Source organism: Oncorhynchus masou, chromosome 28, assembly GCF_036934945.1.
Source record: "Oncorhynchus masou masou isolate Uvic2021 chromosome 28, UVic_Omas_1.1, whole genome shotgun sequence".
In the NCBI taxonomy this organism is placed as follows: Eukaryota; Metazoa; Chordata; class Actinopteri; order Salmoniformes; family Salmonidae; genus Oncorhynchus; species Oncorhynchus masou.
In genome coordinates, this window is record NC_088239.1 from 20,767,474 (window position 1) to 20,795,396 (window position 27,923).

General features: G+C 45.4%; 1 protein-coding gene across 1 annotated transcript in view; it reads right to left on the bottom strand.

The window, feature by feature from the left end:
* The window catches only part of bmp6 (bone morphogenetic protein 6), a 39,723-nt gene that overhangs the window by 2,270 nt on the left and 9,530 nt on the right, over positions 1–27,923 (bottom strand). Inside the window, exons 2-5 of the mRNA XM_064941532.1 lie at positions 17,977–18,169; positions 11,507–11,655; positions 10,962–11,159; positions 534–610 (exon numbers count right to left, since the gene is read on the bottom strand). Coding sequence (XP_064797604.1) covers positions 534–610; positions 10,962–11,159; positions 11,507–11,655; positions 17,977–18,169 — 617 coding nt within the window. The remainder of the gene's footprint in view (positions 1–533; positions 611–10,961; positions 11,160–11,506; positions 11,656–17,976; positions 18,170–27,923) is intronic.

A 27,923-nucleotide genomic window follows, 5' to 3' on the forward strand; every position in this document is an offset into this window, starting at 1 on the left:
GGGTTGATTGTTTTGCAGGACCTAGGTGGCTGCATGTTTTCCCCTCCATTAACTGTTCGTGGCCCCTGTTACCCAACACACCCAGTGACCTGACAGAGTTCACAGGCCACTAAGCTCTTACCAAATCCCTATAAATGCTTCTTTAAAAGGTTATTCAATCGGTACAAAAGCCTGCTTGTTGGTTTGCTTTCACCTACCAAATGTCTTCACTAGGGTTGCAACAATCTAGTAAATTTCTCCAAATTCCCAGGTTTTCCCAGAAATCATGATTGGAGGATTCCGGATATCCTGTTTATTCCCTCCTCATGATTCGTTCTTTCCAGGTTTTCTGGAAAAACCAGGGAATTTTTGGGAAGTTACCATTTTTTGGCAACCGTAGTCTTCAATGACCTTCTCTTTGACCTGTGATGTTTGACTCATGTCTGTATCGTTTTGAACTCTCTTTACTCTGAACAAATGGATATTGTGGGTAATGTAGTCCGCCAGTGTGTCACTGCAATTACTGTTGGGGGGGGGGTGTATTTGATCCTTACCTGCCAGCCCAGCTCCCGGAAGCTGACGTAGAGCTCATGTCTCCTACAGGCTGTCTTCTGGTCACTGCTGTTGTATTCTAAATGGGAAAAAAGAACTAGAAGTCAGGGTTGAATCATATGCCTCCGCTGTCATATATCGTATTGGGTAGTATGACACGTATGGGTGTTACACCAGTTCACAGTAACATGGGTTCATTTGTGTAATGGATTATTTTATGTGCCTCACATTCACTTGAAGATAAATTCATTTGAAAGCTTGCCAAAATGAATTGGTCGGCTTTTGGGCGCATTGGGTCGGACGCCGATGACAAACATGTTTATAACTGCCCTCATCTCTCCGCAGTTTGTTTGAATTATGTCCCTCTCGTCCCACCCAGCCGCAGAGTCACAGAGTTAGCGACTCAGCGGGTGTCAACCACAGGTATGGTGTTTCAGAGGGGAAGGTCATTGCTGGCACTGGCTGGCGTTCTGAAGTCAAAACGGGTGACTCAGACTTTCCACTGATGACGTTGAGAGTCCACCTGCTGATTTTTTGTTGTTGCGTTCGTCCCCCTCTCCTACTAAACAGAGAGAGTGTGAGGAGAGCTATGATATCGGCACAGAGTGGCATTACTTCCTGCTGTAGGAGCTCCCTTAAAGCCAACAGTGGGCAAACTATGCCAGGCTATATGCCATACAGTCTGGGGCCCAGGTGGGCATCAGGGGTGGCAGAGAGGACCATCTTTTTGTTCGTGTGTTTGTCAAAATAATGGGGGACACGGACGTGTCACTCACAGACCCCCTCCTGCCCTGTCTATTCCCCCCTGGAGACCGGGACCCAGTCATTAAACCAGTTTATTTAGTTAGCTGGGTGTGGAGTGGTGAGTTGAACTAACTCATGGCCCTTACTGTACTGTGTTATGACCAAGTGGCTCCACTCTCCGATTTATCAATGCAAGCGAGCAATCTACACAGTGCAGGCTCCTACCAGGCTGCCAAAATGAACGCTTTTATTTGTTTTGTTTTCAGCCAACCCACTCAGCCGCTGTTATTAGAGAGCCATAATTTGGATTCATAGACCTCCCGGGTGGCGCAGTGGTTAAGGGCGCTGTACTGCAGTGCCAGCTGTGCCACCAGAGATTCTGGGTTTGCGCCCAGGCTCTGTCGCAACCGGCCGCGACCGGGAGGTCCGTGGGGGGACGCACAATTGGCCTAGCATCGTCCGGGTTAGGGAGGGCTTGGTCGGTAGGGATATCCTTGTCTCGTCGCGCACCAGCGACTCCTGTGGCGGGCCGGGCGCAGTGCAAGCTAACCAAGGTTGCCAGGTGCACGGTGTTTCCTCCGACACATTGGTGCGGCTGGCTTCCGGGTTGGATGCGTGCTGTGTTAAGAAGCAGTGCGGCTTGGTTGGTTTGTGTATCGGAGGACGCATGACTTACAACCTTCGTCTCTCCCGAGCCCGTACGGGAGTTGTAGCGATGAGACAAGAAAGTAGCTACTAAACAATTGGATACCACGAAATTGGGGAGAAAAAAGGATGAAATTCAACAAAAAACTAAAACAAAAAAACAAACACATTTTTTGGGGGGGATTCATAACCGTAATGACATGATGTAATTACTAATTAGATTGAATTCACATAACCATAACAAGCCCAGACAAGTGTGCCTGCTCCCAAGGCGAGCAAAGAGAGAGAGAAGAGAGAGAGAGAGAGAGAGAGAGAGAGAGAGAGAGAGAGAGAGAGAGAGAGAGAGAGAGAGAGAGAGAGAGAGAGAGAGAGAGAGAGAGAGAGAGTTGCCCTGAAACACGGTAATTAAAAATACCCGCCACTCGCTTCCCATTGGAACAGGAAACACTTCAACATAAGTGCAGCAGTCACCTGACTCGGGGGTTAACTCATGCCGAGGTTGGAAAACAGAAAATGTGGCATCTGGTCATAAGGTCAGGGTTGAGAGGTCATCCTGGCTGTTACCGTCAGAGACACTCAGGTGTTTCCCGTGTTCTTTCCTGTGTGTGTGTGTGCATGCGTGCGTGTGCGTGTTCGCTGGGTGTCTACTGATGGTTTGTGTAGCTATGGGGGCGATAGAGGAGGGGTGTAGCTACAGTATCTGTCCTAATGCAGTGCAGGGCGGCCATAGCCTCTGGGTCAGCCTGCCTGCCTAACCCGTCAGCCCCCGGGCCAGTCTGGGTTCCCCGCCACCTCGGCTGTGCCTCTGCAAGGTAAATATTTACAGAGATAAATCTGCCTCTCACTGAGGTCCTGGAGCCGGTTTCGAAAGGGTACTTAACCCCTGTCCCCTGGGGCTAGTGTTCCTCTCACATGGCATGGTGTGACCTAGCTACCTGCCTCCACACACACAGGCCCCGATGGCCCTGTTTTACGGCCCAGACATTCAGCTCCCAGCCAAATCACAGGGTGGGGACCGTGTCACGGGACCATGTCACTGAACCCCCCCCCCTGCCCTGGGCAGCTGCTTTAACAAGCACCCTGGTACAGTTTGACATGTAACAGGACAATGTCTGAAAGGACTAAAGGAAACAGAGGACTTGGGTGACCAGGTGGAAAAGTTCTTCTGAAGGTTGAATACACACAATAAAGTAAATAAATACACCATGCTCTGAAACATACTTTGTGTATGTGTATACGTGCATGCAGGCACACACACAGACACTCTAACAGGCAGGAATACACATACACCTTGTTTCCTTGCACCTCTGTCTTTATAACCATCCGTATTTACAGTCAAGCTGATATTTACTGTTGACTTTCATTGAGTGAGTGTAAAGGCCAGAGTTTTGGTACCCATAAACCACCTCTCCCCTTCCTGCCTGTAAAATGTAAATCCACCACAGTTACCACTGAGCATGGATCCCAAGGGGCTTTCATACACTTCTAACCTGAAAAACCTGGCTTCCTTATTACCATAGACGACAATTCAAAAAGGGCCTTAAAACAGTTGAGCTAAAGGTGCTGACAAGGGAAAAGTCAATAAATAACATTTATCCCTTGTCATTCCAAAAATATAGAAGTCAATGGAGCCAATTACAAAATGATCACTACACTGTTGCCGGGGGGGAGTGACGCATGTACAACATTAAATGGGTTCCTTCCACCAAAAGCCTCAATCTCCAGAACTGAACACAGTAATTCCATGGTTTATTCCCGAAACTTTCTCAACAAAAAAACAAAAAACAGGCCATTTTCAAAACGGACCCTTTTTACAGTAGCAATTACACAAGCTGTGCCTGTCGAGAGGCGGTGATGGAACGATGGGCTAATAGGCCGCGGTGTTCCCAAAAGAACAGGGTTTTCCTGAAGAGAGAGCGAGAGAAGGGGCTAGCTTCTTCAAACTCACATGAAGACTTAAAAGAGAATGTGACTGTTGTCTATCTGTGTCCATGCCGGGTTTTTTCTCCCTCCCTCCCTCCCTCTTCCACTGAAGTTTATCTTTCTTCCTGTCTTTCATCAGGGAGGTTATTAAACCCTCTGCAGAGCTCGCCAATGTCTAATTACACCAACAGTAAACAAAGGGAGACTGGAGGATGAGAGGCAGAGATGAAAACACACAGCTGGACAGCGCCGTGTTATTAGAATTCTTTAAGCAATACTGTTAACTTGGTCAGTCTTTTAGCGAGCGGCTAATGACTGGCCTGGGTAATGACAGGTCTGGGACAGGTCTGGGGCCACGACCGGCTAGGCTGCAGTGAAACTCCTCCTGGATGGTCGTTAAAGGGCCAAGCCCGGCTTCCATTACCGCCCCAAACCCCAAATTACCTTTAAAGGTGTCGTACTGTTCTTTTTTCTCTCTCTCTCTCTCTCTTTCATTTCCAAGCGTACAGTTACTGTACAAACTTCCCCTCTCAAAGGAACTCAGTATGTAGGTGTGATTTCATTTGTCGGATAGGGTTTTCTGCTTGTGTTATCGTAGGCTAACTAACACCAAGACACCTACATGATGAGCCCATGGCTATTTGCCAATATCCATACTAGCATACCACTTAGAATGAAGCAATATATTGAGCATGTATTTTAAGTGGCATGCTAGTGTGGATGTTGGAACAGAGCTCATGACGTGGCTGTTGTGTTCTTAAGCATTAAGCATACTATTATTCTGGTGTGTAGCTACATTGATTTGTTAATATGAATCGGAAACTGTCCCATCAGATGCTAAACAATGAGGCACTGTCCCTATTTGTTTCTCCCTCAGAGCAGCACAGAAGAAGGATGCTCCCTTTATCCATCCATCCTTCCTCTCTTCCTCAGAGCCTGTGAAGTGAGTGAGTGATGCGGTATTGGAACCATATGCCTCACTAGTCTGCCTGATCATCGCCACTTGCTGTTGCAAGGGACTCGCAACTTCCTGCGCGGGATCTAAATATTTACGCTCCAGACATCCCAAGTGGCGAGGCCGAGGGATTGATGTTTTGGGTTACATAAAGTCCAATCCTTCAGGACACGTTGGTTCAACAGACTGTCCTCATTAGCTTGAGCACCAGCAGACTGGTCTGGGAGTCTGTTCTGTTCCATTCTGGGAGCCTGTTCTGTTCCGTTCTGGGAGCCTGTTCTGTTCCGTTCTGGGAGCCTGTTCTGTTCCGTTTTCCTCTGTCCTGCTTTGTTCTGAGGGTTTCTATATGATGGACACCGCACTACTGAGAATAGCATGGCCATAATGTAATGTCTAGAACTCTAGACTCTACAGCAAAGCAGATTCTTTCCAGAATGATTGGTGTGATGAATTACAGAGATGGAACCACAAACTAATAACTTCAGACTCCCATGATAACAATGATAACTGTTTAGTGGACTATCCTGTTTAAATAAAGATGAACTATGATGTGTTCCAGAAAAGGAAAACAAAACTGTAGAACTGCAATAAACATCATCCAACAACACCTCTAACCTTTGGATGGTATCGCCATCAAAACAGATGACGTGAAACTGAGGTGGTGAGGAAAATCACTTGAGCTACTATTGTAACGTTGACGGTTACGAAGCTGAGTAGCTGACCCCGTGACCCTAGCCATAAGGGCTTAGTATTAGCCTGGGCCTCAACTGTCAAATTAGCGCTGGGATCAGGCAGATATTAGTCCAGAAATGTTAGATCGGGTTCAAGTCCGGTCCCTGGCTGGGCCGCTCAAGGACATTCAGAGACTTGTCCATTGTGCTGGCTGTGTACTTAGGGTCGTTGTCCTGTTGGAAGATTAACCATCGCCCCAGTCTGAGGTCCTGAGCACTCTGTTGCAGGATCTGTCTGTACTCCGTTCATATTTCCCTCGATCCTGACTAGTCTCCCAGTCCCTGCCGCTGAAAAACATCCACACAGCATGATACTTCTACCACCATGCTTCACCATAGGGATGGTGCCAGGTTTCCTCCAGATGTGACACTTGGCATTCAGGCCAAAGAGTTCAATCTTGGTTTCATCAAACCAGAGAATCTTGTTTCTCATGGTCAGAGTTCTTTAGGTGCCTTTTGGCAAAGTCCAAGTGGGCTGTTATATGCTTTTTACTGAGGAGGGGCTTCGGACTGGCCACTCTACCATAAAAGCCTGACTGGTGGAGTGCTGCAGAGATGGTTGTCCTTCTAGAACAGGGGTGGGCATTTCCAGTCCTCGAAGGCCTGATTGGTGACAACGTTTTGCCCCAGCACCAGCTAACACACCTGACTCCAATAATCACCTGATCATGATCTTCAGTTTAGAATGCCATTTGATTAATCAGCTGTTTTTTCTAGGAAAGGAGACAAAGTCTGACACAAATCAGACCTGGAGTTGCCCACCCCTGTTCCAGAAGTGTCTCCCATCTCCAAAGAGGAACACTGGAGCTCTGTCAGAGTGACCATCAGGTTCTTGGTCACCTCCCTGACCAAGGTCCTTCTCCCCCGATCGCTCAGTTTGGCTGGGCGGCCAGCTCTAGGAAGAGTCTTGGTCGTTCCAAAATTGATGGAGGCCACTGTGTTCATGGGAACATTCAATGCTGCCAAAATGTTTTGGTACCCTTCGATAGATCTGTGCCTCGACACAATCCTGTCTCGGAGCTCTACGGACAATTCCATCAACCTCATGGCTTTGTTTTTACTCTGACATGCACTGTCAACTGTGGGACCTTATATAGACAGGTGTGTGCCTTTCCAAATCATATCCAATCAATGTAATTTACAACAGGTTGTAGAATCAAGTTGTAGAAACATCTCAAGGATGATCTCATTGGAAGCAGGATGCACCTGAGCTCAATTTCGAGTCTCAAAGCAAAGGGTTTGAATACTTAGTTTGTAAATAAGGTATTTCTGTTTTATATTTGTAATAAATTTGCCAAAAAAAATCAAAAATCTGTTTTCGCTTTGACATTATGGAGTATTGTGTGTAGATTAATGAGGAAAAATATTTATTTAATACATTTTAGAATAAGGCTGTAAAGTAGCAAAATGTGGAAAAAGGTAAGGGGTCTGAATACTTTCTGAATGCACTGTATATATGTATGATGGGATGTATAGACATTCTAGAGAGTATGTGGATAGAATATTTAGTATATCTGTGGAATAGAATATATACAACAATAGTTTAATAGGATTGCCTTGACTAAAATACAGTATAGACATATGAAATTAGTATGTAAACATTATTAAAGTCACCAGTGTTCCATTATTAAAGTGACAAGCGATTCCATGTCTATGTACATAGGGCAGCAGTCTCTAAGGTGTAGGGTTGAGTAACGGTGCGGTAGCAGGCTAGTGACAGCTATTTAACAGTCTGATGGCCTTGAGATAGCAGCTTTGATGCACCTGTACTGACCGCACATTCTGGATGATAGCGGGTGAACAGGCCGTGGCTCGGGTGGTCGATGATCTGTTTGGCCTTCCTGTGACATCGGGTGCCATAGGTGTCCTGGAGGGCAGGCAGTGTGCCCACGGTGATGCATTGGGCAGACCGAACCACCCTCTGGAGAGCCCTGCGGTTGCGGGCTGTGCAGTTTCCGTACCAGGCGGCGATACAGCCCAACAGGATGCTCTCAATGGTGCATCAGTAAAAGTTTGTGAGGGTCTTAGGGGCCAAGCCAAATTTCTTCAGCCTCCTGAGGTTGAAGAGGCGCTGTTGCGACTTACTCATCAAACGGTCTGTTTGGGTGGACCATTTTAGATTGTCAGTGGTGTGTACGCTGAGGAACTTGAAGCTTTTCACCTCCTCCACTGCAGCCGCGTCAATGTGGATGGGGCCATGCTCCCTCTGTTGTATCCAAGAAGTCCACAATCAGCTCCTTCGTTTTGTAGACTCCGTCAGGGCCCTCGCCTCCTTCCTGTAGGCTGTCTCGTCATTGTTGGTAATCAGGTCTACTACTGTTGTGTTGTCTGCAAACTTGATGATTGAGTTGGAGGCGTGCCTGGCCACGCAGTCATACGTGAACAGGGAGTACAGGAGGGGGATGAGTACACACCCTTGTGGGGCCCCTGTGTTGAGGATCAGCATAGTTGAGGTGTTGTTTCCTACCTTCACCACCTGGGGACGGCCCTTCAGGAAGTCCAGGACCCAGTTTCACTGTGCGGGGTTCTGACAGAGGGCCCCATGTTTGATAATGATCTTGGAGGGTACTATGGTGTTGAATGCTGAGCTGTAGTCAATGAATAGCATTCTTATATAGATATTCCTCTTGTCCAGATGGGATAGGTCAGTGCACAGTTGAAGGCGATTGCATCGTCTGTGGATCTATTGGAGTTGTATGCAAATTGAAGTGGCTCTAGGGTGTCAGGTAAGGTGGAGGTGATATGATCTTTAACTAGCCTCTTAAAGCACTTCATGATAACTGAAGTGAGTGCTATGGGGTGATAGTCATTTAGTTCAGTTGCCTTTCCATTCTTGGGTACAGGAACAATGGTGGACATCTTGAAGCAAGTGGAGACAGCAGACTGGGATAGGGAGAGATTTAATATGTCCGTAAACACTCCAGCCAGCTGGTCTGCACATGCTTTGAGGACAGCTTGGGATGCCACATTCGTCTCGTGTCTGAGCGTTGGAACTGCGACCCCACTTTGTCTCTGTGCTGACGTTTTCCCTGTTTGATTGCCTTATGGAGTGCATAACTGCACTGTATTCAACCATATTCCCAGTCAACTTGCCGTGGTTAAATGCAGTGGTTCGCACTTTCAGTTTTGCACGAATGCTGCCATCTATCCACGGTTTTTGGTTTGGGTAGGTTTTAAAAGTCACAGTGGGAACAATATTACCTATTCACTTCCTGATGAACTCAGTCACCGTGTCAGTGTATACAGTTGAAGTCGGAAGTTTACATACACCTTAGCCAAATACATTTAAACTCAGTTTTTCCACAATTCCTGACATTTAATCCAAGTAACAAGTCCCTGCCTTAGGTCAGTTAAGATCACCACTTTATTTAAGAATGTGGCATGTCAGAATAATAGTAGAGAGAATGATTTATTTCAGCTTTTATTTATTTCATCACATTCCCAGTGGGTCAGAAGTTTACATGCACTCAATTCGTATTTGGTAGCATTGCCTTTAAATTGTTTAACTTGGGTCAAGCGTATCGGGTAGCCTTCCACAAGCTTCCCACAATAAGTTGGGTGAATTTTGGCCCATTCCTCCTGACAGAGCTGGTGTCAGGTTTCTAGGCCTTGCTCGCACACGCTTTTTCAGTTCTGCCCACAAATGTTCTGTGGGATTGAGGTCAGGGCTTTGTGATGGTCACTCCAATACCTTGACTTTATTGTCCTTAAGCCATTTTGCCACAACTTTGGAAGTATGCTTGGGGTCATTGTCCATTTGGAAGACTCATTTGTGACCAAGCTTAAACTTCCTGACTGATGTCCTGAGATGTTGCTTCAATATATCCACATCATTTTCCTGCCTCATGATGCCACTCTATTTTGTGAAGTGCACCACTCCCTCCTGCAGCAAAGCACCCCCACAACATGATGCTGCCACTCCCATGCTTCACGGTGGGATGGTGTTATTCGGCTTGCAAGCCTCCCCCTTTTTCCTCCAAGCATAACAATGGTCATTATGGCCAAACAGTTCTCATTTTGTTTCATCAGACGAGAGGACATTTCTCCAAAAAGTACGATCTTTGTCCCCATGTGCAGTTGCAAACCGTAGTCTGGGTTTTTTATGTCGGTTTTGGAACAGTGGCTTCTTCCTTGCTGAGCGGCCTTTCAGGTTATGTCGATATAGGACTTGTTTTTCTGTGGATATAGATACATTTGTACCTGTTTCCTCCAGCATCTTCACACGGTCTTTTGCTGTTGTTCTGAGACTGATTTGCACTTTTCGCACCAAAGTACATTGATCTCTAGGAGACAGAATGTGTCACCTTCCTGAGCGGTATGACAGCTGCGTGGTCCCATGGTGTTTATACTTGCGTACTATTGTTTGTACAAATGAGCGTGGTACCTTCAGGCATTTGGAGGATGAACCAGACTTGTGGAGGTCTACATTTTTTTCTGAGGTTTTGGCTGATTTCTTTTGGTTTTCACATGATGTCAAGGTCGGCCTTGAAATATATGCACAGGTACACCTCCAATTGACTCAAATGATGTCAATTAGCCTATCAGAAGCTTCTAAAGCCATGACATAATTTTCTGGAATTTTCCAAGCTGTTTAAAGGCACAGTCAACTTAGTGTATGTAACCTTCTGACCCACTGGAATTGTGATACAGTGAATTATAAGTGAAATAATCTGTCTGTGAACAATTGTTGGAAAAATTACTTGTGTCATGCACAAAGTAGTGTCATAACAAACTATAGTTTGTTAACAAGAAATGTGTGGAGTGGTTGAAAAATTAGTTTTAATGACTCCAACCTAAGTGTATGTAAACTTCCGACTTCAACTGTACTTCAATGTTATTCTCAGAGGCAACCCGGAACATATCCCTGTCCGCGTGAACAAAACAATCTTGAAGCATGGTCAGACCATTGCTGAATAGACCTTAGCACGGGTGCTTGCTGTTTGAGTTTCTGCCTATGGGAAGGGAGGAGCAGAATGGAGTTGTGATCTGATTTGCTGAAGGGGGACGGGGAAGGGCCTTGTATCCATCCCAGAAGGGACATTAACAATGATGTTTTTGAAGCACGAGTAATACAGGCAATGTGTTGATAGAATTTCAGTAGCATTTTCCTCATATTTGATTTGTTAAAGTCCCCAGCTGACTTTATGATTGATGTTCCAATAGTGAATAATATGTACAAATCGAAAGAAACTTTCCACATACTGAATTGAGCAAACAAGTAAAACAAAGCAATACCCATTCCTCACATATACATGTCACACTACTGAGCTGTAATGAACTAGCCTGGTAGCGCATCCACCATAATTGCTGGAACAACGCTGGAAATGACAATGTAGAAAAAATAAATCCAAGCCAGCACAGTACAGTTTGTGTCGGTACTCAGCACAATCGTTTGAGGGTTTAAGTGGGAGTTAGTCAAACTATGGACCCACCTGCAGGGCTTGGGCCCCTGGAGCCTCCTTCCTGGGGCTGTGTGGGGCGGTTGCGGTTCTTGTTGCGGTTCTTGTTGGTGGAGCGGGCGGTGCGGATGTGCACCTCGCTGACTTTGAAGAAGGCCACCATGAAGGGCTGCTTCTCCAGCGCTCCGTCACGCCCAACTAGCCCCGCCTCCTTGGAGCTAATGCTCCGCCCTGTTTTCCAGAGAGGCCAGCCATCAATCACTTGGACATACTGAATGGGCTACAGTTTACTGAGCGTAGTCTACCTGGAAGAGTACCATACACTCTACTGATATACTTGTGACAAATGTCAGTATTTTTCCTTTGATGGATGTTTTGTGTCAAATAAATGTATTTGATTTGCAAAGATATCAATCTTTTAATTTCAGCATTGTGACACATAAAAAAACACTATTATTTCCCACTACTGTTTACATTTGATGATGAAAATTCTAAAGTTAGTTAGCCAATGCTAGCTGTTAGCATATGTTTCTAATGTTAGCCGTTAGCATATGTTTCTAATTTAGCATTGTGCTCACCACTGCTGGTCTCCACTCGGATCTGGAGGCCCATGTTGTTGTGGGGACTCATCACCCACAGGTTACTGGTGGCCGTGATGTCAAACTCCAGCCAGCCCTCCTCGGCCGCCCACAGCCTGCGAGACTCCAGCAGGAACAGGTCTGCTTCCCTGGGGACACGGTTCACAACAAGGAGCCATGACTGAGGGGCAGCTAGCAGCTTTCCCATCTTCAGAGAAGTATACAAATGTACATCAAAGACTGGTACACTACCATAACAGATACTGTATCATGTCAGTATGACTTTCATGTGTTCTTACAGCTTCCATTCAGGGATTTTGGCACTATACACTAGGATAGCTAATTCCTATACTGTAAACATGAGTAAGATGCCTTCTGACCTCAATGGGACTTCCTGGTTAAATAAAATATGTTAAATACATTTTTGACATGCTTCTGATTGACATTAACTTCTGCACATCAAGAGTCTATGGGACACTTGACTTGACTTTGTAATAATATATAATATTATATTAACCAAAGCGACTTACAGTATTGTGTGCATGTTCTACCAACTGAGCCACATAGGACATTTTTGTTTTACATTGTATAACATTCCTCTACTTCGTAACATCCCCCCACCACCATCCCCTGCCCCACTGTATAACTGTAGCTAGGTCTCAGGTGCAAAAGACAACAACAACCCAATGAAAGAGAGAGAGAAGAAGAAGGAGAGAAAAGAGGTCTGTCCCCATCCCTATTACTGTAAAGACACAGTGCAGGTCCGCCGGGCGTTCCCCAGGCCACACATCAAAGCCCCACAAACTCCCAGGTGTTCCGGGAATGCCCCTGCAGTCATGCATCGGCAGCCCCTCGTTATTGCTCATTAATGAGAGTGTTTCTGAGGGCTTCCATATGAGGCCATTCCCAATGCCCCCCTCAGGTAGTTCACACGTTTGGCACAGCGTGGGTCCGGAGGGTCAGTGCTGACTCATTCTGATCGAGGCAGCCATTTTAAAGCCTGTGGACTGGCAGGGGGTCCATCTGGGAGCAGCAGGGGGCGTGGCACTAAAGCCCTATTGTAAAGCCTCTTATTGACTGCTTAAATGAACTGGAATAATAAGGTCATATGTCAACGTTTTGTGTTTTTTGGTTCCAATAAATCTCCTTTACTGGCCCTGTCAAATGAATGCAGTTAAAAACGCACCATATCGGCCTGTTGTTTAGACGGCTTGTACTGTTCTAACATACATTCAGCTTTAGACTGGTGACAAGACTTGTAAACAAAATAATTACGTCACAGTTCTCAAGAACACCATGCTAAATGTGCACTGACATATTGGGTGTTGTTGAGAGAGAATATGAAACTACGTAGTAATGTTATTTAGTAAGGAAACAAACACATACCAGTGCATGTTAACCTGACATTTTTTTAACTGACTAAGGCCACATTCTTTGCAATCAACACATTATCTGCAAGACCTCGCATTCCTTGCGTACTGCCAAACAAACCACCCCAATGAAGTGAATACTGTAGTATAATTCTACAGCCTATCATTATTGCTGAGTGTCATAACAGAAGCCTTTTTAACTGTGAACAAGGGAGGAGGAGCGGAAAGCCCCAGAGTTTGTAGACCGCCTGCATGACTTTAACAACAACTACCAGAGACATTACTGTTGCAAATGAATCCTTACGTAAGGATTTATATTTTTTGCTTATCTTGTGGCTTTTTATGAAACTTCAGAGAATGTATTTTGGCAATGATATGCAGTTGCACCTCTGTTCAGCCCTACTTGCAAGCTTTCACTACCCCATCTGCTTATTAAAGATTAGGAGCTATAATCAGAGCAATTATAACTTCCAAGACTTTAACAACTTGCAAATGAATCTGTTTGTCAGCAAATGTGTTCTGCAAGCCACACAAGTATTTATAATTTGCAAGCACAAAGCGAGTTTCTCGGAGAGCCCACGAACCAAACTATATAATTCGCTTCAAGGTAAAACCTTGTCCTACAGTAATACAGTAATTGGAGATATTGGCCCCTTTAATCTCCGAAATATCAAAACATTTTGATAAAAATGTCGGCAGCAGAGCACAAACTGTCTATTGTAAAGATAAAGGAATGTGGCAAACAAGTACCTCATGATAGACATAGAAACGCTATGAGGAAAAGAAGAATCCAGCAGAAATGCAAAAAGAGCAACTGTCTTTACAACTGTAATCGAATTGAGGACTTGTAGACTTGTAGACGACCAGAAACGTATATGGCAAATGTAATAATACAACTACATCACTACACATGAGGAGGAAAACAGAGGACAGACCCCCATCTTACAAAGCCATGGGACAAGCATTTTGGGACATATTATGCAACTTTTTGTGGCTTTTGAAAAGTGTCTCAATGAACAACTGCATAATCTTACATTGTCTCCTATTGGTCACTGTTTAAAAAAGTATATAGCCTCCAGCTGTCTCATTGGCCGTTGTCTCTGCGTGGGACGTCTCTCCCAGCAGCCACAATGTAAATGTTTGGCCTTGCTACTCTTTTTTGGACTCTACTAAAGTCAGGCTATTTCGGTAAGGCGTTGTGGTCATGCCTCATTCTACAAAAAATACATGGCAGAAAACCAGAGCTGGAAGTCTGTCTCCCACAGCGACAGAGAGAGGAGCCTGGACTAAATTCACCAACACCCTATCAATTCCCAGGCCGGGAGAGGATGCTGCCTACGCTACACTAACATGTAATCAATGGCTGGAGAAGTGCATGTAGCTAAGTCCTCCCTTTGCATACAGTATACTTTCCCCCTCATCTGGACAAGCTCAGGATTGACTAGGAGGACGGCATAGCAGGAGGTTGGGAATGGGATGGTCTCACATCATATCTCAGTGTTCACTTAGTCTTAGGGTCTGGTATTGTATTGTTCATGTCATCCCAGTGTTAGACAGCTAATTGGAAGCACAACCAGATGGGGACTAGAGAGAGGATTCCATAGCGGTCTGCCTGTGTTTTATGGAGGATTTTCACTCAGCAGCCCTTACAAATACTATACTATTATACCCAAATCAAATCAAATCAAATTTCATTTGTCACATACACATGGTTAGCAGATGTTAATGCGAGTGTAGCGAAATGCTTGTGCTTCTAGTTCCGACAATGCAGTAATAACCAACAAGTAATCTAACTAACAATTCCTAAACTATTGTCTTATACACAGTGTAAGGGGATAAAGAATATGTACATAAGGATATATGAATGAGTGATGGTACAGAGCAGCATAGGCAAGATACAGTAGATGGTATCGAGTACAGTATGTACATATGAGATGAGTATGTAAACAAAGTGGCATAGTTAAAGTGGCTAGTGATACATGTATTACATAAGGATGCAGTCGATGATATAGAGTACAGTATATACGTATGCATATGAGATGAATAATGTAGGGTAAGTAACATTATATAAGGTAGCATTGTTTAAAGTGGCTAGTGATATATTTACATCATTTCCCATCAATTCCCATTATTAAAGTGGCTGGAGTTGAGTCAGTGTCAGTGTGTTGGCAGCAGCCACTCAATGTTAGTGGTGGCTGTTTAACAGTCTGATGGCCTTGAGATAGAAGCTGTTTTTCAGTCTCTCGGTCCCAGCTTTGATGCACCTGTACTGACCTCGCCTTCTGGATGATAGCGGGGTGAACAGGCAGTGGCTCGGGTGGTTGATGTCCTTGATGATCTTTATGGCCTTCCTGTAACATCGGGTGGTGTAGGTGTCCTGGAGGGCAGGTAGTTTGCCCCCGGTGATGCGTTGTGCAGACCTCACTACCCTCTGGAGAGCCTTACGGTTGAGGGCGGAGCAGTTGCCGTACCAGGCGGTGATACAGCCCGCCAGAATGCTCTCGATTGTGCATCTGTAGAAGTTTGTGAGTGCTTTTGGTGACAAGCCGAATTTCTTCAGCTTCCTGAGGTTGAAGAGGCGCTGCTGCGCCTTCTTCACGATGCTGTCATGTGTGAGTGGACCAATTCAGTTTGTCTGCGATGTGTATGCCGAGGAACTTAAAACTTGCTACTCTCTCCACTACTGTTCCATCGATGTGGATAGGGGGGTGCTGCTGTTTCCTGAAGTCCACAATCATCTCCTTAGTTTTGTTGACGTTGAGTGTGAGGTTATTTTCCTGACACCACACTCCGAGGGCCCTCACCTCCTCCCTGTAGGCCGTCTCGTCGTTGTTGGTAATCAAGCCTACCACTGTTGTGTCGTCCGCAAACTTGATGATTGAGTTGGAGGCGTGCGTGGCCACGCAGTCGTGGGTGAACAGGGAGTACAGGAGAGGGCTCAGAACGCACCCTTGTGGGGCCCCAGTGTTGAGGATCAGCGGGGAGGAGATGTTGTTACCTACCCTCACCACCTGGGGGCGGCCCGTCAGGAAGTCCAGTACCCAGTTGCACAGGGCGGGATCGAGACCCAGGGTCTCGAGCTTGATGACGAGCTTGGATGGTACTATTGTTGAATGCCGAGCTGTAGTCGATGAACAGCATTCTCACATAGGTATTCCTCTTGTCCAGATGGGTTAGGGCAGTGTGCAGTGTGGTTGAGATTGCATCGTCTGTGGACCTATTTGAGCGGTAAGCAAATTGGAGTGGGTCTAGGGTGTCAGGTAGGGTGGAGGTGATATGGTCCTTGACTAGTCTCTCAAAGCACTTCATGATGACGGAAGTGAGTGCTACGGGGCGGTAGTCGTTTAGCTCAGTTACCTTAGCTTTCTTGGGAACAGGAACAATGGTGGCCCTCTTGAAGCATGTGGGAACAGCAGACTGGTATAGGGATTGATTGAATATGTCCGTAAACACACCAGCCAGCTGGTCTGCGCATGCTCTGAGGGCGCGGCTGGGGATGCCGTCTGGGCCTGCAGCTTTGCGAGGGTTAACACGTTTAAATGTTTTACTCACCTCGGCTGCAGTGAAGGAGAGACCGCATGTTTCCGTTGCAGGCCGTGTCAGTGGCACTGTGTTGTCCTCAAAGCGGGCAAAAAAGTTATTTAGTCTGCCTGGGAGCAAGACATCCTGGTCCGTGACTGAGCTGGATTTCTTCCTGTAGTCCGTGATTGACTGTAGACCCTGCCACATGCCTCTTGTGTCTGAGCCGTTGAATTGAGATTCTACTTTGTCTCTGTACTGACGCTTAGCTTGTTTGATAGCCTTACGGAGGGAATAGCTGCACTGTTTGTATTCAGTCATGTTACCAGACACCTTGCCCTGATTGAAAGCAGTGGTTCGCGCTTTCAGTTTCACGCGAATGCTGCCATCAATCCACGGTTTCTGGTTAGGGAATGTTTTAATCGTTGCTATGGGAACGACATCTTCAACACACGTTCTAATGAACTCGCACACCGAATCAGCGTATTCGTCAATGTTGTTATCTGACGCAATACGAAACATGTCCCAGTCCACGTGATGGAAGCAGTCTTGGAGTGTGGAGTCAGCTTGGTCGGACCAGCGTTGGACAGACCTCAGCGTGGGAGCTTCTTTTTTTAGCTTTTGTCTGTAGGCAGGTATCAGCAAAATGGAGTCGTGGTCAGCTTTTCCAAAATGGGGGCGGGGCAGGGCCTTATATGCGTCGCGGAAGTTAGAGTAACAGTGATCCAAGGTTTTTCCGCCCCTGGTTGCGCAATCGATATGCTGATAAAATTTAGGGAGTCTTGTTTTCAGATTAGCCTTGTTAAAATCCCCAGCAACAATGAATGCAGCCTCCGGATAAATGGTTTCCAGTTTGCAAAGAGTTAAATAAAGTTCGTTCAGAGCCATCGATGTGTCTGCTTGGGGGGGATATATACGGCTGTGATTATAATCTAAGAGAATTCTCTTGGTAGATAATGCGGTCTACATTTGATTGTGAGGAATTCTAAATCAGGTGAACAGAAGGATTTGAGTTCCTGTATGTTTCTTTCATCGCACCATGCCTCGTTAGCCATAAGGCATACACCCCCACCCCTCTTCTTACCAGAAAGGTGTTTGTTTCTGTCGGGGCGATGCGTGGAGAAACCCGTTGGCTGCACCGCTTCGGATAGCGTCTCTCCAGTGAGCCATGTTTCCGTGAAGCACAGAATGTTACAGTCTCTGATGTCCCTCTGGAATGCTACCCTTGCTCGGATTTCATCAACCTTGTTGTCAAGAGACTGGACATTGGCAAGAAGAATGCTAAGAAGTGGGGCACGACGTGCCCGTCTCCGTAGTCTGACCAGAAGACCGCCTCGTTTCCCTCTTTTTCGGAGTCATACCTCAAATATATGTGATAACATCTCATCGCTGCAGCACTTTCAAACAGTACAACTGACAACAAGATAACCCTGATATAAACCCATTCATATAACACTAGCAAGCACCAAGCTATTTGACTGTGAAAAGGGATTGAATATATGATCATATTCTCACCAGATTGACATATTCTAAAGCCTGGACTGTGAGTGAATGCAGGGGTTATTGGTGTGGCTGTGCTACCTGTTGGGGTGCTCCTGTACCACTTGGTAGACGTTGAGCAGGAGGGTCTCGTTGCGGAAGGTCCGGCTCACACACTCCTTGTAGAGGCGGAACTCGGAGGCGGTGACAGCCTCTCCCTCTGGGATCTGGGACAGGTTGAACTTGAACTCCTTGTGGTGCCGTCTGTGTGGCGACAGCTCTCTATCGTCCTCCACTATCAAACACACACAGGGCAGAGATACAGGTTAGAGCCACACGCACATACTGTAAATCAGATCATTGGTCAGACCTCGCTGAGACATGCAACAGTCAAACCTAGGGATTCAACTGAACAGGAGAGATAGTTGAGCGCAGGATGAGTTTTGAAGCATCTCGTATCCCTCCACACCCACTAGTATGCTATGTCAAATGAATCTTAACCGTCTTCATTAACATAGACGCATAGTATTGGGTTTCATATTGCAAAGTCTGGATGTAAACATATCTTACTTTGAGTTGTCTAAATAATTGAGGCTAAACACAAAAAAATGATGTACCGACAGGAAAAGCTGACCAACTATATACAGTTACAGTTTTCTAGATTTTAAAAATATTCCCCTGCCTTTATGGGGATTTACTGACTGTGGGATGTTAACATGTAACTCAGCTAGCATAACAAACAGGGCTTGACATGAAGAGGCCACACAGGGATAGTAAAAAATGTTTTTAATAGTAAAAACGGACTTCCGCCTGCTATACTGTAATGCGGTTAGTTACTTAGGCGTTCCATGTATTCCTATGCAGTTGAGTGGTGAACACAGTATCTCATTCACAGACACAGCACTGAGGTACACCATAAAAGGGTTTCAAAGCATCACATGTGATTTATGCATATGAACTAATAGGGCTGTGGCTTACAGCTTCCTAAAATAAATTCCCTGTTATTGTCTGAAGTGAAAACCCATGATTTCAGGGCTGTAAACTCAGTCTGTGTTCCAATGACCACTTCAGAGGCTACAAATGACAAAAATCAACTATTGCCTCCCAACAGAGCTTCCCTCTTTCAACTGCAACATGCGTTGCAATAATAATGCGTTCCCCAGGGAATTGGTTCCCATTTCGCTCTGGGACTTCTCCACAGTTCAATAGCACACAGAGAGAGAGAGAGAGAGAGAGAGAGAGAGAGAGAGAGAGAGAGAGAGAGAGAGAGAGAGAGAAGCAAGAACCACAGTGAGCTCCCCTGCACACTGATGGCATTCGTGCCACTAACCATGCTCAGTCTCACACACGCATAGACACACACACACCATACACACAATAACCACTGTAGTTCCCAGGACTGGCTCCACTGCCTGTGTGTTTCCCGCCACATAAGTACAAGTCCAGTCGGGATGGAGTGTCCTGTCCCGCTCTCCCGTTCTGATTGGATTTCCATGCGGCGTTCCCTTGTGAGGTGCAGACACAGAGCCCACACTTCCGCCACGCCAGCCCTCCCCAACAAATCTGAGGAGTAAATTAAATGGTAGAGCAGGGATGTGGAGAGAGGGGGAGGGCCAAGGGAGGTACTATAAGGAGGTTCAGTACTTCAGTATGGAGGCTACATGAAGAGACTTTCTTGTGGGACAGTAGCTTCCCTCCAAGAGACATAGGGAGCCCCCCCCTCGCCCCTCTTCAAACAGGGGTCAAGGGTACACCCGTACATCTTGGCATATGTGTTCCCAATTAGGGAGGAGAGACACTTTGGAGGGTCTCACAGAGAATAAGGGACAGTATGAAGCGGGACCCCTGTTCTCATCCAACTACTGAGGCTTCAATTGACTGACTAACCTTGGCCAGTCCGCCCCTGGTAAGACAGCAGGAAAGCTCAATGACGAGCTGCCCCCTGGAGACACACAGAGAGATACTCACTGCTTTAGGGGTTTACCAGTGCTTACCCCCTTAGAGACTAGTGCGCACTCTCACTCACTCACACTCACACACACACACACACGTCCCAGAGCACACCATGGAAGATGGGGGAGCGCGAGGACGTGGAGGAAGATGCGCCTCACTTCACCTCAGGTCTCATCTGCAGCCAGCCAGGACTCACAAGGCCAGGACCCCACTTAAGCCTTCCACTGGCGCCTAGCCGAACTCAGCTATGCGAATAGAAGGAGTGTGCTCGCATACACCTTTAAAGGAACGTAGCTTGAAAAATATGAAAAAAAGCATCAATAGTATTGTTTGTTCAGCTTGAGACGCCATAACCACTTCTTCAAAATAGTCAGAATTAATTTAAGAACTCAAGAAATATGTCATTAATTGTGACGTTTTTGCTGAGGAAGGTCTTAGACGTGCAATTTTATGTCTAACTATGACAGACAAAATGAGAAGAAAAAAAATCCAGAAAATCACATTGTAGGATTTTTAATGAATTTATTTGCAAATTATGGTGGAAAATAAGTATGTGGTCAATAACAAAAGTTTATCTCAATACTTTGTTATATACCCTTTGTTGGCAATGACAGAGGTCAAACGTTTTCTGTAAGTCTTCACAAGGTTTTCACACACTGTTGCTGGTATTTTGGCCCATTCCTCCATGCAGATCTCCTCTAGAGCAGTGATGTTTTGGGGCTGTTGCTGGGCAACACGGACTTTCAACTCCCTCCAAAGATTTTCTATGGGGTTGAGATCTGGAGACTGGCTCGGCCACTCCAGGACCTTGAAATGCTGAAAGACCCAGCCATGTTTAATCTTCAATGCCCTTGTTGTTTTCACTCAAAATCTCACGAAACATGGCCCCATTCATTCTTTCCTTTACACGGATCAGTAGTCCTGGTCCCTTTGCAGAAAAACAGCCCCAAAGCATGATGTTTCCACCCCCATGCTTCACAGTAGGTATGGTGTTCTTTGGATGCAACTCAGCATTCTTTGTCCTCCAAACACGACGAGTTGAGTTTTTACCAAAAAGTTATATTTTGGTTTGATCTGACCATATGACATTCTCCCAATCTTCTTCTGGATCATCCAAATGCTCTCTAGGAAACTTCAGACGGGCCTGGACATGTACTGGCTTAAGCAGGGGGATACGTCTGGCACTGCAGGATTTGAGTCCCTGGCGGCGTAGTGTGTTACTGATGGTAGGCTTTGTTACTTTGGTCCCAGCTCTCTGCAGGTCATTCACTAGTTAACCCCGTGTGGTTCTGGGATTTTTGCTCACCGTTCTTGTGATCATTTTGACCCCACGGGGTGAGATCTTGCGTGGAGCCCCAGATCGAGGGAGATTAACAGTGGTCTTATATGTCTTCCATTTCCTAATAATTGCTCCCACAATTGATTTCTTCAAACCAAGCTGCTTACCTAATGCAGATTCAGTCTTCCCAGCCTGGTGCAGGTCTACAATTTTGTTTCTGGTGTCCTTTGACAGCTCTTTGGTCTTGGCCATCGTGGAGTTTGGTGTGTGACTGTTTGAGGTTGTGGACAGGTGTCTTTTATACTGATAACAAGTTCAAACAGGTGCCATTAATACAAGTAACGAGTGGAAGATAGAGGAGCCTCTTAAATAATAAGTTACAGGTCTGTGAGAGCCAGAAATCTTGCTTGTTTGTAGGTGAACAAATACTTATTTTCCACCATAATTTGCAAATAAATTCATAAAAAATCCTACAATGTGATTTTCTGGATTTTATTTCCTCATTTTGTCTGTCATAGTTGAAGTGTACCTATGATGAAAATTACAGGCCTCTCTCATCTTTTTAAGTGGGAGAACTTGCACAATTGGTGGCTGACTAAATACTTTTTTGCCCCACTGTATGTGGGTGATACAACCTTCCCAGCTATGCAGATTTTGCTGTGAAGAGACAAACTAGAAGTCAAAGTGTTGTTGTTCATTAGATTACTCCAGTTGGGGGTATGTAGAAAATAGTAAAAATAAAGAATGGAAGCTACAATCTATCTGCAATATTAAAGCTGATCTACAGCCCCCCCCCCAATTTTATTTAAAAATACTAATAAGTTGTTTGATACAGTATTTCTCAAGTCATTTTTTGGGCTGTTGTATAAAGGCAATTACTCTCTAGTTGAATGACAACAAACAATTATTTGAAGAATATCAACAGAGGAGCGTAGACTTTGATGGGAAGTATGTGGACACCTTTACACACACATGAAACCAACAAGATCTTATTTACAGCCCCCCTCCAATTTTATTTAAAAATACTAATAAGATGTTTGGTGCAGTATTTCTCAAGTCATTTTTTGGGCTGTTGTATAAAGGCAATTACTCTCTAGTTAAATGACAACAAACAATTATTTGAAGAATATCAACAGAGGAGCGTAGACTTTGATGGGAAGCATGTGGACACCTTTACACACACATGAAACCAACAAGATCTTATTTACATCAGCAGCCCGAATGTTGACGTGGCCTCTGATGCCTCTTGACAGTGAATGGTTCATTACCGGGCACGCAGGCACACACAAGTTGTAGTGAGAATTGCAGCTCAGAAGTCAGCCTGAGGTTTACACTAGTGACAGTTCTTTCAAGGGGAGAGGCCAGGGTATTCCAAATCTCACTTAGCACCCATGGGTTTAAGATGGAGGCTTGAAATGCAATTGATGGTCCGTTGAGCACTTCCATCTTGTTTAAACTGACCTGGGCCCTAGAGGGAGAAGGCATGAAGGGGATGTTTGAGTTGCTTCTCCTGAGAGTATTCCAGAAGATGTAGCATTAAGAGAACATTAGCAACGTCTTGCTAACAGTAGGTGAAATACAGTAACATGTGTAGGGTCAACAGGGGAGAGTTATGGTGGACGGACCAGATGCACACCTCCAGCACAGAGACAGTGGTCACATGCTGTAGCACAACCACACAATGTGGTCACAAAGCCAGTGCGAGTATATGCACCCCCCCCCCCCACAGACACAGACACAGACACACCTACACTCCTAACCCCCACACAAATGACTGCATTTACAAAGGGCCGTTGATTTAAAAAATTGTGACTATAAATGTCAATGATCCTGCTGCACTGGACACCTGAGGTCTTTAGTATCCACATACAAACACACACCACCACGCACACACACATACAGTGGGAAAGTACACTGAGCAGCCCTAGAGACAGTGGTGACCTGTGAAAGTATGCTGTAGACGTGAGAATGGAATGTCTCTGATGATTCACTAAAACCTGGTGGGCGATACGACCGAAGGAGAGAGAGAGAGACACACACAGAAAGGGACAGAGAAAAAGAAGGAGGGTCTCGGAAAGGTATTATTGCTGTCTGTTCTCTTGTTTCCACCTGCGCAACATGTGGCTTCAGTGTCCTGGTGCTATTGCCATTAGCCCCCACACAGTATGGACGCTCTAGTAGTAGGAAATGACTGAGGAATGACTGAGGAAACTAAATGGGACATGCAGGGAGGGAGGGAAAGAGAAGGAAACTAAGAAAAGAAACCAAAATCAGGAAGATTAACTTAAATTAATTGAGGTCTGTTTTTGAATGCAGGAAAAGTAAAGGTTAAGGAACCACAGAAAATAAGAAAAAGAGAGGGAGGGAGCTGAGAGGACAGAGGAGAGAGTGTCTGCAGTGTTAAGAAGACCAGACTGGCGTTGAGGGAGAGGTGGGCGGGTGGCTCTGTGGTCAGTGGTCAACGGCGTCTCTCACTCTAAATGTTTTCCATCCAATCCCCTGGAGAGAGCCCGGCAGTCGCCTTCCATTTAATCCCTCTGGCTGCATCCAGTCCTTTCCCTCAACCGCCCGCAACCGCAAAGAAAAACAAATGCCGTCTCCCCCACAGCACTGCTCCTCAGGGCACTGGCTAGCTAGTAGTTACACACCTCCACTACCCCTTCCCAAACCATGGGGGCGCTGTAGCAAAACGTGGTGGTTAACACCAAATCTGAACAGCACCTGTGTGACCCAGATAACAGGTCTCTGAAAGCTCAAAGCAACTTTGGGGAGGTCTGTGTGTTTTTTTAAATAATATTTTTATTTCACATTTATATTACCAGGAAGGCCAGTTGAGAACAAGTTCTCCTTTACAACTGCGACCTGGTCAAGATAAAGCAAAGCAGTGCGACAAAAACAACACAGAGTTACACATAGGATAAACAAAAGTACAGTCAATAACACAATAGAAAAAAAGAAAAATCTATATACAGTGTGTGCAAATGTAACAAGTATCAAAGCCAACGAGTTGCTGCTGAGTAACGGTTTGACAACATGAGGGTTAAGGGGAGAGCTATCTCAGTAGTGTTCAGTCAGGGTTGCCCAAATCGGCAGGGGAGAGGGGTTTTCTTGGGGTACCACCACTCTGATGGAGAATAAAGCGGTTTGGATCCATTTGGATAATGTTGTTTTAAGATCCAGTTTCTAATTATAGCTGCAAACTATATAGCCCACATCTCATGTTTTCGTAGAAGTAGAATGTTGATTACAAATCCATGACATGAAGTGCAGAGAACATAGTTTGTCACATTTCGACTGTGAATAAACTACACTTGACCTGAGGCATGTAATATGCATCATTGTTAGCCACAATGGAAAACAACTTGGAACTTTATACAACCCAAAACAAGAGCTTGGGTTAGAATCCAGCCAACAGTTCAGACTGTAAATCTACTCAACAATCCACTTTGTCGTTAAGTCTCTCTAATTTGCCATTCATTCAGGAATGAGCTGCCATACCCACATTGCATAGCTGTGAACTAAAGCAAGATAAAAAAAATAAAAAAATGTAAAATCGCACAAGCCCTTCAATTAAATAGGACTTCTTTGCACCCTTTCAGACAGACCAGACGCAAAAAAAATATATTCTAAAGACGCCTCCAATGATTAAACCAATAAAAAGGAAGCGCAACCCAAGGCATGTGAAGAATTCATATCATGTTTATGTAATTATATTCTCTCTTGCCTCCATCTCAGATTTGATGGCTCCTGGGGGGGGCTCTCACACATCCCAATGCCTTCCCGCTTTCACTAATTGCTCCAGTGTTCATAATTAAAGGTTTGTTCGACTCCTGTTTCTTGGGAAACTCTCTGGGCTTCACATGGTGGGCCCGATTCTTCTAGAACCGCAGCACATAACAAAACAAAGCCAAAGAAAAATACATTTCTCAAAGTAAAAAAAAAAAAAAGATCTGCTCTAGTCTAAACATAAAAGCTCTTGGGCTTCCATTCAACTTCAAACTCTATTTGTTGGTATTAGGAGCCATGCAAAAACTAATCTCTTGGAAAAACATCCTTTCTTCTATAAAAGTTTAGACTTTTCGCAGTATCCTCTCAGCAGGATACTGTTTGGAGTTAGTGGTTGTATCCATCTGCCTAAGGAGCTGCCTGTGGCGCTCCCCGAGGGGCCGCCACGCTCCATTTCCTCCAGGGCTTGTTTCCACGTCCTGCTGGCCTGATGGGGTTTGTTGTAAGGCAGCTTGGAGGCAACTAGATAGGGTTCAAAGTGTGGGGTGAGAGTGGGGGTTTGGGGGGGTCCCTGAACACTTGTCCCTGTCTCTGATCCTCTACTCTGACCGGAGCCTGCATCAAAGCCTGCCCGCCAGAAGAAACCGACCCAGGCATGGGTCACTGGCGGGATCGGGGGTTTACGACGGAGCCGTACCTGCGTACACAGACACATATGCACGCACACACACACGCACACAATCACAGCCCCCACACACCTCTGCCCCAATGTCAGAGTACACAAATGTGAACATGGATGGGCAGACCACTCCACCATGGCGAGGATATGAGGCAAGTAGACCATCCTTTGCAAAGAACTTCTTACACCATCTGCACTAGAAGAAGAGCCTTCAAGCCAAGACTGGCCAGCTATTGGCCCATCAGCCCACCAGGTTACGTAATGACAACACTCAGGAAGGAATTCTACATCGGGACATCAGTCCCCATTAGAATCCTATTCTGACTATAATCATGATCCTTTAAAAAGGAATACTGAGTCCGATCCAAACCCCTGACAGGCAGCGTCTAACGTCTACTGTCCTGGCCTATTTTTCCACCGGCAAGTCCGTCAGCGCTGCATTCCACACGAATGCCCAGAAAAAAATTACATCTGGACGCACATCTCAGGTTTTAAAGTCCCGGGGTAGTCAGAAGGCACGGGTAATTTGTGATAATTGCAGCTTTGCGGGGGCTCTGCTAAAAGATGTCCGGGTGCTGCCTGCCCACGGCCTTGAATGTAACCAAAAGAGACTATCAGGAGCCCCAATCAGCAGACTGCTGAATGGTAGCAGTCATCCCCCTCATACCTGTGTGTCATTGGGAGATTTCATTCCCATTTCTTCCACAGCTCTCAGGACATAACTACTGTACACTGCTGAGAAGAAATTATTCTGTGTGTGTGTGTTCATGTGTGTGTTCGTGTGTACGCTACAGGCATCCACAGAGCAGGCTCATTGACATTAATGGTCAGCAGTGATTTTTTTTTCAACATGCCTTGTAAAAGCAGCCATTCTAATTCGCTACCCAATGTGAGCCAATGACCTGTCAACAAATAGGGTAACATCTTTTTTATAATTGAGAAGGAAATTCCATAAAAATCGTGGCAATGGTCTGGAAAATAAACACTCATATTCTTTTCCACTTTTTGACTTATAGAGACATGAACGAAAGCATAAAAAGTACAGCTAAGGTATAGCTAGTATAACAGTGTTAGGACAGACTACAGTATAGTCTACTGCTCTGCATTGGCAGTCTCACAGAACGGGATCTTCTCATACCATCCTGCATGTGTCTCCTCCCTGACATCCCAGGACAGGGGCCGGAAAAACCACTGGATGCTTTCAATCACACACAAACAAGAAAATAAACCCAAGCAAACATTGGTAAACAAAGTAATAGCGATATAAGGTTCTTGGCTGGTGGTTCTACACAAATGCGAGAGCGACAATGCTGAGGTCAGCATCACTATTATCCAACATATTGCAATACATATTACAGACATGCATAGTATACACATAGAAGTGTTTACATGGCTCTTATCCTGTCCTTACAGTTCACTGTCCCTTGGTAGTCATAGGATACAGGGACAAACCATCTGTGTGGGCCAGAGGGGTGTCCCAAACTGCCTTTCACTTAGCCCAATGCATATCTGCTCTCTGAAGCTACACCAAATACATTTGAGACTCATAATAATCGTCAGCTAAGAGGATACCATCAATGTCCAACTTAATCGGAGAATCAATGGCCATCCGATTTGGAGATCTTTAAAAAAGCCTCTGATCTCATTTCTTCCACTAATGTCGGATTCCTCTGTCCTTGATGTTCTGGTCAATTTCCTCTGAAATTTATAGGCTACTGACGACGAAGGCTACTTATTTCCTATGGGCCAAACTACTGACCCTCTATAAAAAATGGCTCCCTTGCTACTTCTCAGTTTGGCTTCCATTAGTACAAACTAAATATAAACAGAGATGTACTCCGTTGTTTTTTTATGTACTTCTCCCCCAAATATGTACACTTGTAATTTTCACGACTGTTCTTTTTTCATACTCTGCCAAGTCTGTGATTATTATTGTCAAGGTTTCTTTTTTATTGGCCTTTCAGGCTTTGTGGAATGCCATTTGAGAGCTGGTCCCTAGGGAGTGTGTGTGCGCGTATACGTCTGCACACATGCGTGTGTATGCACATACATGCATGCGTGTGTACTGTATGTGTATGCGCACACATCTGTGTGTGTGTGAGGGGGCAGCGGGACCGGGTGGGGAGACCTGCTATAGTGATCTGGTGTCTGCTGTAGCAGGTGTGTGTCTGAGCGCTCGGCGGGCCTCTGCGCTCCGATTTAGAGGAGGAAGCTTGTGTCAGACGGACGAGATGGATTTCTCCTGAGGGATCCGATAAATAAGGAAAAAATATCTTTGAAAAAGGAAACGCAGCTGTTTCCAAAGGAGAAGTCAAAATATTGGTGGCTTGCATTCCACAGTCGCAAGTTAGAAGGCCAGGGTATCTCTCTCTCTATCCCCCCCTCCCTCTCTCTCTAGTCTACACCTCCTTT